Source organism: Heterocephalus glaber, unplaced genomic scaffold, assembly GCF_053883595.1.
Source record: "Heterocephalus glaber isolate CG9 unplaced genomic scaffold, H.glaber_assembly_v1.0 deba00001673, whole genome shotgun sequence".
In the NCBI taxonomy this organism is placed as follows: domain Eukaryota; kingdom Metazoa; phylum Chordata; class Mammalia; order Rodentia; family Bathyergidae; genus Heterocephalus; species Heterocephalus glaber.
Genome location: NW_028258410.1, coordinates 2,811,245 through 2,829,650, shown reverse-complemented (window position 1 = coordinate 2,829,650; position 18,406 = coordinate 2,811,245). Strand labels below are relative to the sequence as shown.

Here is an 18,406-nt window from a genome sequence, read left to right as displayed (position 1 = left end):
CAAAAGAATCCTGGATTGCTTGGTGACACATGAACCCTACAATTTACCTGAATTTTTTATTTTAAACAATGTTTCCATTGTCCTGGTGCTCAACAAAAGGGCTGTGTAAATTCAGAGTATGTGGCAGTAGAAACCTATAATGTGGTCTCTAGAAGTATTTTCCCTGTACATTTTTGGATCATCATAATTTCCCCAAACCTGCAACTCTGTCTAAAAATGCCACTGTGAAAACCAACAGAGATTCTCAGACTTGATTTTCTTTATGTGATGCTTTCACACAAGGATGATTTATTCGTAATTGCACACACCAAAACAAAAGTTTTCAGTGTCTTTTAACTTGTACAGTTTTAATAGATAATTAACATTTTCACAGAATGTTGTATCATTGCTGAAATATATGGTAATATCTATATATGCCCAGCAAGGTTCTTCTAGAGTTTTTCCATTGCAAATTCAAGTGCAGCCAGATGATTAACTAAATATTGATTAGATACTTAGATGAATGTTCTTTATTTAATAATGTGCACATCTTTGTAGACTGACTACTTTAGAATCCAGAATTATATTCAAAATGCGTGTCATGCACTTAGTTAATTATTATTGACCATTTGATAACCCCTGAAAATATTTCTACAAGAGTTTATTTCAATTTCTAATTTACTTTTTCAATTTGTATCTCAGCCACAGTTCAGGTGCTAGAATCAAATTCAGAAAACTTTGTGCCCATCACAGAATATTCATAGTGTTTTTTTCATCAAGTTTATTGGTACATTTTAGGTATACAATACAGTTACATTCATCATTGTGACCTTGAACCTTTACATGATGTACCTTGGTTCTCATTTTTTCCCGCTTCCCCTGCCCTTCCTTCACCCCCTCCACCCTTCCCTATTTACAAAGACTTTGTTTCCGTTTTTTATCCTTTTCTCATATTTTTTTCTTTTCCCTTCTTTCCTTTCCCCAACCCCTCCCACTTCACCTACTCCTTTAGAACTTTTGTTCCTATTTCACAATATCAATTATACATTTTGATCCTTATTTACACTTTTAGTTTTTCACACCAAAGAAACTACTCAGTATTTACATATATGTGTCCTATTTATTTCATTTAAGAGTATGCAGAGATCGTTTAACATAGAGTTATAGGTAGAATAATGCTTTCAGGAGAATATTATTTATGAATCACAAAGGTGGAAATTAAAACAAGATATATGAACAATAAAAGTGGAAAAAACAGAGTAGAAATGACTCCACTGAGAATTGTAGAGTAGACTTTACAAGGGCCCTACACTTTTCAATTATGCTTTGTTTTGATTCATTTGAATAGTTACAAATTTACTCAATTTTGTGGGTGGAATGAATAGTAATATATACATTATGTAATGATATAATCAGGGTAATTGAGAAATCCATCCTTTCAAATATTTATCATTTCTTCACATTGCAAGAATAAAAATTGTTTCTTATATTTATATAAAAATAAATAATATAGTATGAGTTACTATACTCATCCTGACATGCAGTAGAACCATTTCTTCCTAGAACACAAAACAACTCAAGTAATAATAAACGAAAATAAAAATCCTTCCAAAACAAATACTTGTTTAAAAAAAGAGTACAAAATATCCAAATAGATATTTCTCAAAAGAAGACATTTAAATTGTGCAGAAGTATATAAAGACATTTTCAACCTACTAAACATTAGGAAAATCTACTCAACCCTTTTGGTCTTGAAACTTGGACTTTCTTTCCTTCTCAGGGCATTTTCCTGACCATTTCAGAGTTTCTAACATCCAAGTTGTCACCTAAAGCATTTTCTTCTCCCAGCACCTCTCCATTATGTCTTCATTCATTGTTTAGCTTTGTAACTAAGTGTCCCTATTTCACAGAATGTTTTATTCTTTACAGACCAAATTTAGATATTTTTACTTTCACATAAAGTGTCCTGAATTTACTTCATGCTAATTTACACTTTATTATCTACTATTTGTATGTTTAGCTATTTAATGTTCTAATTGCCAATACATTATTGGGTTCCATAGCGTGACACTCATTTCACCATGAATTAAATGAACACACAGGTACAAATGGGCACTTACTGAACACTCAATTAGTCTTACAATAAAATCAATGCCAACAGTACACATCAAATTAATTACACTTTTACACATTAAAAAAAAGCCTGAAAATATTTACAAAAATAAATATCTCCAAGTCTTTGGAATAAATACAATAATGGATAAAAAATTTAGGGGATTTTAAACATATAGATAGATAGATAGATAGACAGGTATAGATATAGATATATTAGAGATTATATATTGGTATACTGGAGATTATTGACAAAACTATCTGTTATAAATATAATGTGACGAAACCAAGCATACACATTGTGTGTATATGAACACATATTAATTCTATCCTAATTAATTAATTAAGTATATACTAATTAACCTAAGAAAATTTTTATTTTTCAAACTTTTTGTGGCTGCTTTCATATCCTTGTTCCATAGACTATAAACCAGAGGGTTTAGCATGGGAATCACTAGGGTGTGAAACAGTGAGATCATTTTGTCCTGATCTAAGGAGGAGGAAGAACTCGGGCAGAAGTACATGAAGAGCATGGTTCCCTGGAAAACGGAAACTGCAGTTAGGTAGGAGGCACAGGTGGAGAAAGCTTTGACCTTCCCCTCAGCAGAGTGGATTTTTAAGACTGACAAGATAATATAACAATAGGAGACAAGAACAGCTGAGATGGTGCTCAGTTCTATGAAACCAAAAATAGTAAATATCACTAATTCATTAATCTGTGTGTCTGAACAAGATATTAAGAGGAGAGGAGGGACATCACAGAAGAAATGATAAATCTCATTAGACCCACTGAAACACAGGTGGAATGCCAATGATGTATGTAAGAATCTACAACTCCCAACAGGTAGATACTGGCCACAAGTACAGAGCACAGCCTGCTGGACATGTCCATTGCATAGAGCAGAGGGTCACTGATGGCCTTGTACCAATCAATCAAAGGCCACCACCACCAGAATCAGACACTCAACATCTACAAACAGGTACAAGAAGAATAATTGCAGAGCACAGCCAACAAAGGGAATTGATTTGCTTTTGGTAATAGATCCACCAGCAACTTGGGCCCAACTGCACTGGAATAGCATAGGTCAAAGAAAGAGAGGTGGCTGAGGAAGAAGTACATCGGTGTGTGAACTTGGGATTCCACTCTGATGAGTGAGATCATACCAAGATTTGCCAGGACATTAATGAGATGCACAACTAAAAATGTGGCAAATGGGGGCATTTTCATTTCAGGGTTATTGGTTATTCCTAGGAGAAAGAATTCAGTTAATGAGGAGCAGTTTCCTTCATCCATTTTTCTTTGTCCTTCCTCTAAATTTTAAGAAAAATAAAGAGAAATTATATTAGGATTTTATTTTCCTATATATCCAAACTGTAATAGTTATGAAACAGAATGTGAATTATATGTCAGTTGTCTTCTTTATCCTCAGAAACAGCAGAAACAAGTGACCATCTAAAGAAGCAATATCATATCAAAAAAGAAACATTATATCTACAAAGAGGGTTCGATGAAATTTTATTCAAAACATGTATAATTATTAATTGCCTTTTGTACATCATCCATTCTCAGACTCTAATTTGAATATACTAAAAGCTAGTTCCAGATCGAAAGTCATGAAACAAACCCCTGAGCTAGAACTTCAAGGCAGAAGGTAAAAGGAAACATCTTTTGCAGTTCCCAAAGTTAGAACTTCAAGGCAGAAGGTAAAAGGAAGCATCTCTTGCAGTTCCCAAAGTGATTGCATGGATCACAATGCCTAAGAAACTGTACTTTTTCTCACTGACATCATATTGAATATAAGCTAATGAGAGAAAATTATTATGGTACTCCCTGGTGTCCCTAGGTTTCACTGAAAAGTAACATGTTTAATTGGACCACTTGGCTCCTAATCATCCATGTCATATCAGAACTTTTAGAAGATTTTCATGTAACTTACCCAGTTCCCAAGGACGAATCCCTGGAAAAGCCAAAAGGAAGGAATAAAAAGAAGTGGAACAACAGTCTGCAACATGCACCTGTGCTTATTGTTGGCTTTTAAGTGAATTTTTCACAAAAATTGTAATGAGAAAAGAAATAGTGCAAGTTCCTGTGACATAGTAGCCTCAGTTTAATATGTTCTTATACACATTTCTGTGTACATGTTGCTTGGTGTGCGTGTGTATCTTACTGATTCATGAAATCATCGAGCTCATCTTTCCTCTAGATTAACAACTACAGGTGCAGTCTATATGGACGAGTTGGTATATGTTAGTACATATAATATGTTGCCTCTATTATTTTCACTTCCATAAAACAAGAACAAATTTTACATTCACATGAAGCATACTACTTGTAGAAAGATTTTGAAAAGGAATTGTTTATATATAAACTGTGAAAGTGAAAACTTCACAGTGCTTAAACAAATGAAAAATGAAGTCAACTTCACATAAGTCTAATAAAATATCACTGGATATTAGGTTGCCGAATGTGTTTAACTGAGTAAGCAAGCATTAAATCATTTACTAACACATGTCTCAATTTTAATTCCTCTCTTTCTCCCAAAAAGTAATGTTTTACTTTTCCTGTATTGTTTCAATATAGTCACTGAAAAGCCTAAATGAGTTGACAAAGACATTCAGTACTCACCGCTGTTACCTTAACCATACACAGATCGCATTTATTTTTACCCAGTTCCTATTGGGAAATAAATCTCATAAGTCCCTGACTTCTGTGAATTTTGTGATTCAGACGTGGTTGTTTACCCTCCTGTCTCAGGGTTGCCCTGGGAATCCTGTAACAACTTTGGCAAAGGTTAAAGTCCTCATTCATCCCTGGTGTCACTGAATTGATCACTGTGAGAAACTCGACCAGATCATGCATCGCACCCTTTCCCAGTGAAACTAGACATCTACTGAAACTGAAGCACATCCTCGACCTCATGCATTTGGTGTCCTTTTGTTTCTTTATCATGTTTATTTCTAAACACTACTCTTTCCTATCCCATTTGGAAGTGTGGCACTACACCATGATGACTTTTTATTAATCATTGTCTGATTCCTCTCCCCCAACTCAATTCCAAACACATTAATCTCAATTATTTTGCACTATGCACTATCCATGACCCCTACTATGCTCTTTCTTATGTGTTTTCTTAAATTACCATGTATGAATGTCTCTGCATTCACACAATCCCTAGAACACAGATTTGCAATAGCAGTGGAACTGTAAATATGTGTTGTTAAATATTTTCAGGCTGTTAGCTAAGGAGACACTTAATAAAAAGTAGAAGGAAAGAAACAAGTTTGGGATAAATAGACTATTCCCATTTCCTGCACTTCCCAAATATTATTAACAGTACACAAATTTATTTCTGAAATAAATAGAATTTGGCTTTTCACTTGAAATCATTTGCCTGAAAGCAACATGTGTTTTCCAATAGTTGATCTTTATTTATTTATTTATTTTTTTGGTACTGGGGATAGAACTCAGATCCTTGCAAGGCAAGCGGCGGAACCACTGACTTACATCTCCGGCCCCAAGTTGATCGTTATTATGCACATGAAGAATATTAGTATAAATCATCTCAAGACACATAGATTTCCCCATGTGTAGTGAAGTCTGCTAGTGACTGTAAGTCACAATAATATATTCCTTTGTATTTGTCTTAATTCAGTTAATTTATTTTTAGCACAAAATGAGTAAATGAAAATTTGTGTGCATAAAAATGATATAACAACACAAAGGCTTAAGCAATGTGTGCACCCAAATTGTCTAGGCAATTCCAGTGTCTTCTCAAACCCAGCCCAATCCAAGAGTTTTCAAAGATGCAATTGTTCTGAAAAATTCCAATAAACCCAGATAATTCTTCAGTCTAACATCTTTAAAATATTCTTGACTAGGGAAAAAGGGTGATACACTTTGTGATACACTTAGTATCCTTTCATGTTTTATTGTCATTTATTGACTGACTGTACTGATTATAAATATAGAAATGCCATAGCCTGCAATATTGATTGTGTCCCCAACATGCTGTAAGCAATGCAGGCTGCAAAGAGTGAAATACCTCAGTTTGCTTTCTTTATGAATTGAGCCTGACTGAAGTTACGTGACTCACAGAAGCATCTCATGAACACTGTGGTAGTGTGTAGATTAACATGACCTCCCTACTAATGGGCACAGCTGAGGCCAGAGTAATGGCCTACAAAGCTGTGGGGCTAATATGAGGTAACACCCATAGCTGAGGTCAGAGAAATCATACCCAAATTTCATACCCACAATTAGTGCCTTCATATCTTGAAGGACAAAGCTGTAATTACAACCATATATTTTGTCTATCTTGCTTCTAATTTGAAAATGCTTTAACTTCTCTTTAAAGCTTGCCTGCATTATTTTTCATGGCAATTTCACATACTGCACATCTATACATGCACCTTTATCCTGATTGATGAATAATAAAATTCGTTGGATGAGATGGGCCAGTGTATTTTGCCAAAGGAGCATTGCCCATTCCAGTTCACACTTTCTCTTTAATTCTGCCTTAAATTTTTCTTCAAACTTGGGTCACATTCTGGACAGTTGGGGATGAGAGACTCACTGCAGGAGTCTCTGGGAATTGGTACCCAATATGGGCCTTGACACACAAGCAACCATCTGCTCAGTGAAGCTACACAGGATGAAAAAGAATGAAAAGAAATCAGCAACCAAGTGGCTCCTGTCATCAAAGGACATCCATGGAGCATAAACCTTGAAAAGAAGTAAGTGCTATAATTAACTGGGTTTTAATAAAATAGAGAAAGGAAGAAAAGAAAAGAAAGAGAAAAGATAGAAAGAAAGAAAGAAAGAAAGAAAGAAAGAAAGAAAGAAAGAAAGAAAGAAAGAGAAAGAGAAAAGAATATGGAGCAATCTTTTTCAGTCAAGCAACAAAGTTACATCCATGTGCTCCATGCTCTTTTTAAACAAGCATATTATACTGGGTCAGTCCACAGCATTGAAAAAATGGTAAAAGATGTTTGGGAATACAATTTGGGATCCTGGTGGGCAGAAACCAGAAACCTTAGATTTATAGGTTTGGCAGCATGTGATAGAAAACTTCCATGCTGCTCAACAGAGAGGAAAAACTATTTCACCAGAGACAACTTGGGCTCTGGTGTGCTCCATTCTGGGACTCTGGTGTGCTCCATTCTGGCACCTTTGCAACCTAGCTTGATAACTTCTAAAACATCCACCAAACTTGCTGCATTCCATGCATAGCAAACATGCTCCTTGCAGGGGAAGTGCTGATCTCAGAGGATGCTTCTAGTGCCCCTCATGTGCAGGAGGAGGAACTCTGTCCTCCACCCCAGGAGCTGCTGGAGCCTGCCTTGCTGATGGAGACATTGCAATTGAGCAGCACTGTCACCCAGTATCAAAAGGCAATACAGCAAGCTGCTAGGCACAGAGAGGATTTTGACTCTGCAAAGTATGCAGAGGGGACTAGAGACTTACTGCAGGAGTCTCTGGCACCTGCCTTCCCCTGGTTATCCTTCATTGGTTTATCAAAAGCTCTTCATGAAAGAGAAAAATATTACAACAAACAGTTTAAGATTTAAAGTCTTAAAATTTCTGTTTTACATGTGTTTTAAAACTATTTTCTTAACTATTGTATGCAAAACTTATCATAAAATATGCTCCTGCAGACATATTAATGAAATGCCTATTGATTAAATGATTTAAATCATGTGTTGCACTGTAATAGTTGGGCGATATGTTTGTAGTATAGTAAATCAATTTTTCAAAGATAAAATAATAAGTCTGAGATATTAGGTCACATGACAAAGAGATTTTATGAAAACGAATTTTCTGAGTGCATCTTTTACATCTTTGTTCCTAAGACTATAGATCAATGGAATCGGCATGGCAATCACTACCCTGTAAAACACGGAAGCCACTTTTACTATCACCCAAGAAGTTGTAGCATTAGGAGCACAGAAGAGGAGCAGGATGGTGCCATGGAAGATGGTGATGGCTGTCAGGGGGGAGCGCAGGTGGAGAAGGTTTTCCAATGCCCTGTTGCTGAAGTCATCTTCATAACAGTAATGGAAATGAGTGTGTAAGACGTAAGAATAATCATCAGGCTGCTTGCCTCATCAAACACAACAATGATAAAAGATAGCATCTGAGTGATATAAGGGTCTGAGCAGGAGACAGAAACAATTACTGAATGGTCACAGATGAAGTTATTTATGATGTTAGAATCATGGTAAAATAGTGAAAGAAGAAAATATGTCAGTATCAGGGGGCACACTATGCCCCACATGTAGGGCCCCACCACCAGAAGAGTACACAGCTTCTGAGTCATTGTAATGGCATAGAGCAGAGGGTTACAAATGGCGACAAAATGGTCATAGGCCATCTCTGTTAACCTAAAGATTTCTGCCACTCCAAAAATACAAGCAAAAGAAAATTGCATAATACAACCAGTGAAAGAAATGGTTCTATTTTCCACAACCAAGTTCTCCAACAGTTTAGGTGTCACTACACTGGAAAAATAGAAATCTACAAAGGACAAGTGGCTAAGGAAAAAGTACATGATGGTGTGGAATTTTGGATTGATCTTGATGATTACGATCATTCCCACATTTCCCACCACAGTAACTGTGTAAATGGACAAGAAAACTAGGAAAAGTGGAACCTGCAGTTCTGGGTACTCTGAAAATCCCAGGAGAATAAAGGTGGGCCTGATGCTTTGATTTCTTACAGGTGACATCATGATCCTTGTTGTATTAAAAAGAAAATTATTCCTGAATAGCAGATGGAACTGAAAGGAAAAACAAAAGTTGTTATGTGTTGGTGTCAGGTGTAATATAGTACTGTTTTTCTTCCAAGTATCATGCAATCCAACAACAGTACCTTCTCCTTGGAATTTCTCAGTATTGCAAGTTCTCCAGGTTCACCCTCAATCTCTGAATCAAAAATTCTAGGATGATATCCACACTTTGTGTTTTATCAGACTCCAAGTGATTTTGATGATTGTTAAAATGTGACAATCACCAGTGTAAAAAATAGCAATTAATCACTCTTTTAATAGACAGCTTTTGTTAGAATTATTAACATAGGACTGAAATATAACTTTAAGTCATAAAATAATTATATAAATGGAAGACAAAAACCAGAAGAGTGCTTTGTTATGGTCTGAAGAATTGCATAAGGATTGTAGAGATGACTTGACACAACAACTGATGAAATGTAAATATAAGTATTAATAATATGTATTATTCACCTTTTCTAGGCATGATACAGAATTAAATGACCATAGAATTTGAGAGGTTAAAAAAGAATTAAAGTATACCTAGTCTATGCCTTCCATTTAACACTTTAGCATTTGCTTCAGAGTTTCATCTGATATATTCACATAACTAAATCTGTATCTGCATCCATGCCCACACTGCCTCCTGGAGTATTTTTATAGGTCTTTTATTGACACTTTATTCAGCTGTTAGTAATTTATTATGATTTTCCAATTAAGTTTATCTCTCTCTTATGATGAAACAGTCTTAGAGTAGATAGGGAAGGAAAAGCAGTAAGGATATAAAAGGAGGAGCCTTGAAATAAGAGAAGAGTGAAAGAAGATATAGACATGAGGCTATAGGAGAAATGGTTCTCTGATTGTTTGGATTTTCAACTTTACCTAGAAGAAGCACCACTCTATGTACTCAGCTCTCTGAGGTCCTACCTGGACAGGATCCACACACAAATTCAGACATGGAGCATCCAACAGGGTGCATTCTTTCTAATAGCACATGTCCTGCTGAACACATATGAAACCTCTATTATTTTTCAGACTATTTCAATAAACATTTCAACATACTAGGAAAATGTATTACTGTGGCTCTGTATATGTGGCACAGTTATTAGGTCAATAACAAGAGTTATTCTGAAAAAGTTGTTATAAACCTTACCAATTTCCAATGGATTTTATATGAACAAATGAGCTGGAATGAGACTTGTACTCAAATAAAAACTTGGTCTAAAAGACTTCAACACCAAGAAAAAATTTCATAAATTTACTCTGACTTTTCTATTGCCCCGTGGTGGTACAACACATAAAATCAATTCTGAGAAACTCTCCTTTTCCTGTTACTGAAAATAGTTTTCCCTGACTATAAGAGACCTAGTTCATCTTTAGATTAATCTTTATCAGCTGGACACAACATTTTCAAACTGAGTGGGAAGATACTGAAAGATAAATGAACTGACCTAAAACCAGAAGCTCTTGATTAATTGACTGAGAATGTCTTCTTAAGATTAACAAACATGAGGCCTTATTATTCATAGTAATCTCCCATTCTTTATGATAGCATTATACTTAAGATTTGTAACCAAAGTGGAAGTGACTTCAATGTGTGTGCCACAAAAGTGACATTTTATGTCCAGGACTGAAGAAATCTTAAGGATTACCAAGAAAACTCTGACCACTGAATCTACAGATTTACTCTGGCAAACTCTGGGTATTAATATATCTCTCATGTCTACAGAGATATAAACATCAGAGAATTAAAATGGGAGCTCCCTCAGAGGGCTGGAAAATATGTAGTTAGTTGTAACATTGTCCCTTGTGTCATTGTGATACATGCTTTTCTTCTGAGGCAGTAAAAAAATAATTATATTACCATGTTTATTCCATTAATTGCTTTTACATATTGAATTATTGAAATAATTCATTTTGACTCACTGAAGAAAATAATCGACTTAATTGTTTGAAAAAATGACAGACAACATCAAGAATTTAGAGATATTTTATAATAACTGCCTTTTAAATTTCAAATTCAGGTATGTAGTGGAGAATTCTGGTAAATGCTACATTAACCAAAGGATGAAAGTTACCACAGCTACTGACACGAAATGGCTGAAATGTACCCCTTTATTTGGTGTGGTAAGAAAGTTATTTCCTTCTTTGATATTCTTCCTACAACAAGCATAATCCCAGTTCTGTATGATAATAGCACCAAGAAAATCCTGATAGAGGATGCTCTATGGGATATATACAGCTGGTATTCCCTAAGGCTGCCTCAGATGGGGCAGACAAGCCAGGCAGTAGAGACTGTTCCAGGCCAGGGAGGACCATGGAGACCCAATGTCTACAAGCCATGTGGTGGTGTGATTCGGGATCCCAAAAGCAAGATGGCCCCAGGGGGCAGCCTCCCCTCCCAAGATGCAGGGAAACCCAAATAAAATCCCAAGTCTGGTGATAGCAATGTACCAATGCTTCTCATGCTTTTGCTTGTCTTCCTTCATTCCTTCCTTTCTTTTTTCTTTGTTCCATCTTTCTTTCCTTCTTTGTGTGAGATTTAAAAAAGTTTTATAAAAAAATTTCATTAGTACATGTTTACAGTACACAATGATAATATTCATAATGGAGAGTTAGTAAATGTATTTAACACATTTTAGTTATTTTTAATTTCCACTTTTCTACTCTCTTCCTCCTCCCTCTGTCTGTTGGTACCCTTTTCATTTGCCAAAGATCTATTTTCCTATTTCCTATTTTTGATCATTTATTTTATTTTATTTTATTTTCAGTAAGTTTATTGGTACATTTTAGGTATACAATACCATTACACTCATCACTGAGATCTTGTACCTTTACATGATGTATCTTGGTTCTTATTTTTTCCCCCTTCCCCTGCCCTCCCTTCAACCCCTCCACCCCTCCCTATTTACAAAGAGTTTATTTGCATTTTTCCTTTTTTCACATTTTTTCCTTTCCCTTCTTTCCTTTCCCCTACCCCTCCCACTTATTTAGGTCTTTATTCACACTTTGGGTTTTTCATATTAGAGAAGCCATGGCATTTACACTTGTGTGTTTGATTTATTTAAATAAATTTTGTCTTAAGTTGTATGAATTTTTCTACAAATAAATTTGTCCTTATTTATGACTGAGTAGTATCCTGTTGTATATATAGCACATATAGAGGATTCTTTGTTCTCATAGTCTCACAAGACTGTAATTATTTGACATGATTGATATTCTTTCTGGAGTAAGAGAGAATCTCACTGTTATTTTTAATTTATGTTTCTCTAAAGGTAAGAGATTTTAAATATTTTTTTCATGTATTTATTGCCTATTGGTACTGTTCTGAGAAATGTCTATTGTATTTCTTTTTAAATAATTATTATTAACTTTACTTATAATTTTATCTTTATTAATACTTGTTTGTAGTAACAGTGTTTAGATTTTTTTTCATTAATTTTATTGGTGCATTTTAGGTATACAGCATGATGACTTTCATCATTTGGAATTTGCACTTTTACATGCTATACATTGGTTCTTATTTTTTCCCCACTTTCCTGCGTTCCCTTCAACCACTCCCCTCCTTGCATCCTATTTGCAAAGACTTTGCTTTCAGTTTTTCATGGTCTCACATTTATTCCATTCCATTCTTTTCTTTTCCCTACCTGTCTCACTTCCCCTTCCCTTTTGGAACTTTTCTTCATATTTCTCATTATCTATTATACATTTTGATCCCTATTTACACTTTCAGTTTCTAACACCAGAGAAACTGTTTGGTATTTGGACATGTGTGTCCTATTTATTTCACTTAAACCATTCCTCTGCTGGGTATCTTATAAAAATATAAACTTTCCCAAATTTAAAAGGTACTTATATCTTATATCTGAGGAGTTTTTTCTGGTTATTTCTCAAATTGGATCAGGATCATACTGCAGACATATTTTGTATGGTGTCCTTTTGGTTTAACTTTTATTCTAATGGTTTCATTTATTAAAATTCACAATCCACATACATTTTAGGTGAGATAATAGTATTTTTTAATAAATGATGCATTTTTCCTGTAGAGTCTCTATGGAAACATTTGAAGGAAATATCCTCCTCTCTATGGAAACATTATTTATTGTCAAACATGGCCTACTGTACTTGTGCTTGACATATATACATATATTTTCTAATGGTTCATTCTAATCACTAGCTCTTTGGTATAATGTGGGTATCCATGAGAAATGCAGTAAGATCAACTCCTGAAACAGTCAGTGTGGAAACTATTGAGGTGACTGAAATGAGGTCTGAAGATATTACTCTTGTGATTGCCTCAAGTGCAAAACAACTGCTCAAAACCTTCCTTCTTCCAGGTGCACGTATAGATATTTGAGTTCTTGAATCTTCTCAAGGCACTGTTAATGCATGTAACAGTGAGAGTCAGGCTGTCTTCTCTAGACACCAACTGCAGCACCGTGTTGAATGTCATGATTCTAAAGGGCTACATGCAGTGACTCACCACACATTCACTCAATGTGCACTGTCTGAAGAAAATCCTCTGTCTGCCTACAGGAAACACCACAATGACAAGGGTACAATAATTCCAAACAATAGGACCCTGTCATAGTCTCAACCCTGGCACCTTCTACAAAGATGAATTGAAATATGTTATTAAAAAGTAAAGTCTTGAATTTAACAGAGACTATCTCCCTGACCTCAGGGATAGATAAATAGGGATAATCAATTATAAAATCATTAGAAGAGTAATGTACATGTTTAATATGACATTTAATTTGCTTTTTATCAAAGGACATTGAGTGAAAAGTAAAGCAAATATGAAAACATTTTCATTATATATAACAACCAATATATAATATCTATAATCTATAAGTAATTTTAAATAATTATAAATTGCAAATATCTTCAAAAGTAATTTCTAAAGTTATCACAAAAGAAAAAATTTATGAACACACTAAAGACACAAATCAATAAATATCAAAATTAAGCTACAGTGAAATATGCTACAATTAGAAAATAAGTAAATCCAATATGGTCTGATAATATTATCTTGAAGAGGAAAAATACATCTTAACTTTGGAACTTTAAAACTTTGTGTGTAAATATGTGTAAATTAATACAATAATTTTTAAAAATTGAGAGATAAATATACCCACAGGTGATCCAACAATACCTATGTGCACTGTGACCAAAATTTAATAATTAAAAATAATCATATTAAGAGACTCTGGAATACTTATATGATGAAATATTAAACAGGAGAAACTTTAATGTCACTATGAAATATATATAACTTTAATAAAGTCATATTGATAATTGATACAGTATGATAGGTGAAATAGTAGGTGTTTCATTCCATTAGCTTGTCAATAGCAAGTAAGTGCCTTTTAATGATGGACATTTTCGGTAGAAAAATCTTTAGATAAATAAATGTATTAATATGATATAAAATCTTTTTTGGCTATTGCTGAGAGATGGAGGCAAGTGATACTTAGGTTTTGGAGGGGTAGAAATTTCCTATCTATTGATCTACTTGAAAGTGAAATGATCATTCAGAAAATGTTTTAAAATATACTTAAAGTTTAAGTGATGACACCAAATGTTAGTCAAATTCACATTTTTCAGTGAGATTTATTTTCACATATGTGTAACTATTTAAATAGAAACAATAATAACTTAGGGAGAGAAATAAACGGATATTACATTTTAAAAAATATATTGGATAATCTACTATTATTTACAGAATTTCAGTGAAAATGGATATTATTATTATATTTTTTGGTACTGGGGATAGAACTTGGGTCCTTGTGCTTGTGCAGCAGGCAGCGAAACCACTGAGCTAAATCCCTGGCCCTAATAGGTTAATTTTGGATGGACTATTCTGGATCAACTTTATTATGTGGCTCACTGAACAGAAACATGAAGAAATAGTCAATTTTGTAGATGTAAACAATATGACTTAGTGATATGCTTGTGAGAAGCTATGGATTATATACAACAGTTTCTCCTTTGTTAAAGCAAATATGGGGATATGAAAGTCACTTACTGATAAAGAGTAGATAAATTCATGAGAAGAATGTGGGATAAAAGGCAAAATTAAGTGATTATGGTCTCGTGTTAGTAAATTAATTACTAGCATAAGTATAATGCAAAGTGAACTGAATTTTATCCATGCATATCAGTGATAGGTCTGCCACCACCTCAGCAGCTATTATGTATAGTAGCTGCCCTCTTCCTATGGTGCCTTGCCCCCTCCCCTGTGTGACATCATGCCAAGATGGTTGCTCCCACCAAAGAATAAACCCTTCTTCCCAGTATGCTCCTGTTCCTGCCTCAAAAGTAACCTAATACTCGCTCACCTCTTACCTCCTAGTGACATCATGGGCTCTTCCATTGCCTAGTCACTACCTCACTCAACCCCACCTCTGCCCCTACAAACCCCACCCCAGTCTCTATAAAAGACTCTCCCTGCCCCGGCCATATTGGTTTTGTCTCTCCTTTGTTCAGAGACAGCCTGGCAGATCTATTCCCCTAATAAAGGCTTGTTGTGGCCTGGTCTGGTCTTGGTCTTCAGCCCTTTTACCTGACAATCAGCAGTACTTGAACAGCTATTATTGAAATATAAGAAAAAACTGAGTGACACATATGGATAGTAGCTAATATTTTCAAACTTGGTTTGCTGAAATTCAGGCCAATTTTTCATAATAAAGGCCCAAGAAATTCATTTGATTGTAAATATAGCATTACTATAAACTGAAATTTGTGTTTTCTGAAATTTGCTGAGTAAAATTATGAGATATGTGCTCTTCAGTATGAATCCAGTAAAGGCAGCTATCTTCTGTGTTCCCTGAACTTTCATGAAGCACAGCTCAGAGTAGAACTGTAACATAAGGAGTGAATTCCCACATCCACATTTCTTCATGGTGTCCATGGTATCCATACTGTCCAGTTGGGAAATTTTGAAATTTAACTAATTCAGAAATTCAGTTGAAATTGATAAGAGTGCATTATACTGTATCAAGCCAGAGAAAAAAATGAGTTCCTTCTAAGCACTGCAGACCATCACATATTCAAAAATTTAATTGGTTATAGTACAATAAAAAATTCACTCAAAGCTAAAGTATCAACAATAAGGAATATGAAAATATGAGATATGATTAATACATAAATAAGCAAGGATCTATTTGAATTACATGGATTGAGAACTCAGTTTGGAGTTGATTAGCCTCCTGACGGTCTCTTTGTGTATTTATTTATTTTTAATTTTTTTTGTGCTTTATTAAATTATTTTATTGGTTCATTGTAGGTATACAACACAATTACATTTCTCATTGGGAAATGTACCTTTATATAATGCATCTTGGTTCTTATTTTTTCCCCATTCCTAGCCTTCCCTTCATGCCCTCCACCCTTCCCTATTTACAAAGACTTCATTTCCATTTTTTCCATTTCTCAGCATTTTTCCTTTCCCTTCTTTCCTTTACACTGCCCCTCCCACTACCCCTACCCCTTTGGACCTTTTCTTCCTATTTTGCATTATTGATTATTCATTCTAATCATCGGTACATTTTAGGTATACAATGTAATGACATTCATCATTGGAAATTTGCAACTTTACATTGTCTCTCTTGGTTTTTATTTTTCACCCTTGCCCAGCCCTCCCTTCAACACCTCCATTCCTCCCTATTTACAAAAATTTTGTTCCTATTTTTCCATTTTCTCATATTAATCCCATTCCCTTCTAACCTTTCTCATAGCCCTCCCACTTCCTTCCCCTTTGCCCCTTTTCTTCCTATTTCATATTACCTATTATACATTTTAATCCTTATTTACACTTTCAGTTTCTCACACCAGAGAAACCATTTGGTATTTATACATGTGTGTCCTATTTATTTCACTTAAGAGTATTGCCTCAATATGCATCCACTTAGCTATAAAGGTCTCTAATTTCTCATTTTTTATGGCTGAGTAGTACTCCATTTTATAAAAAAACCCACATTTTCTTTATCTAGTCTCCAGTTGATGGGCATTTGGGCTGTTTCCAAGTTTTAGCTATCGCAAACTGTGCTGCTATGAACACGGGTGCACATATATCACTGTGGTATGATTCTTTTAATTCTTTGAGGAAGATCTCCAGCAGTGGAATAGCTGGGTCAAATGGGCCTTCCAGTCCTAGTTCTTTGAGGTATCTCCATAATGATTTCTACAGTGATTGCACCAGTCTACACTCCCACCAGCAGTGGAGCAGTGTTCCTCTTTCCCCACAGCCCCGCCAGCATTTGTTATTGGTTGATTTCATGATAGGAGCCATTCTTCCTGGAATGAGGTGGAATCTCAGCATTGTTTTCATTTGCATCTCTCCAATGACCAGTGATGTTGAACATTTTCTCATGTATTTATTTGCTATTTCTACTTCTTTGTCTGAAAAATGTCTGTTCATTTCAGATGCTCATTTTCGGATTGGGTCTTTAAATTTGAGAGGTCTGATCCTTTTAAGTTCTTTATAGATTTGAGATGGTAGACCTTTGTCTGGGGAAGAGCAGGTGAAGATTTTTTCCCACATTGTGGGTTGCCTCTTCACACTGCTGGTGGTTTCTCTTGCTGTGCAGAAGCTTTTTAATAAGAAGAGATCCCACTTGTTGATTGTCTGTGCTAATTCATGGGCAACTGAGGTTTTCTGATGTTCTCTTTCACATTCTTGTTCCTCAGGCTGTAGATGAGGTGGTTCAGCCTGGAAAGTACAGTGGCCACTTTGACTAGTCCCCAGAAGCTCTTGGAGTTAGGCACACAGTAGAGTAGAGGACAAGGATGACACTGTGGAAGATGCTGATGGCCATCAGGTGGGAGGTGCAGGTGGAGAAGGCTTTTCAGAGTCCACCCTTGGAGGACAACCTGATGATAGTCACCAAAATGAAAACATAGGAGTTGAGGGTGGTCAGGAGGCTGCAGGGCTCACTCAGTAGAGAAATTATTAAACATATCATCTGGCTGCAGAGCAGGACACAGCGAGGACCTCGGAGTACTCACAGGTGAAGTGGTTGATGATGTTGGACTCACAGTAGGACAGCTGCACAAGAGAATATGTGATTGTCAAGGAGCAGAGTGCACCCCACATGTAAGTTACTGCCACCAGGAGAGCACAGAGCTTAGGAGACATTGCCACTGTGTAGAGCAGGGGTTTACCGACAGCCACGAACTGTTCATAGGCCATCACTGCCAACATGAACATCACCATGAGCACACAGGCACAGCCAAAGAAAAACTGCACCATGCACTCTCTGAAGGAGATCATTCTCTCCTCCATTATTAGGATCTCTAAGAGTTTGGGTGTAAACACACTCGAATACCAAGTATCTAAAAAAGAAATATGGCTGAGGAAAATGTACACTGGGATATGAAGTTTGGGATTGAGTTTTCTGACCACAATTATTCCCAAGTTTCCCACCAGAGTGAACGTGTAGATGGTCAATGACACCAGGAAGAGGGCCGCCTGGAGCTGGAGGGTAATCTGAGAAGGCCACCAGTTTGAACAGGGTTACAGAGCTCTGATTTCTCAAATGAAGCACCAT

General features: G+C 35.6%; 1 protein-coding gene and 1 pseudogene across 1 annotated transcript; both read right to left on the bottom strand.

Moving 5' to 3' along the window:
• Positions 1-7,869: 7,869 nt before the first annotated feature.
• LOC106009071 (olfactory receptor 5D13-like) lies at positions 7,870-8,819 on the bottom strand. Its single transcript, XM_087197550.1, is given in 2 exon segments — positions 7,870-8,090; positions 8,093-8,819. Coding segments are annotated over 2 exon segments (948 nt in total).
• A 7,207-nt stretch (positions 8,820-16,026) lies between these two features.
• Positions 16,027-18,406, bottom strand: LOC101714007 (olfactory receptor 1165-like; annotated as a pseudogene).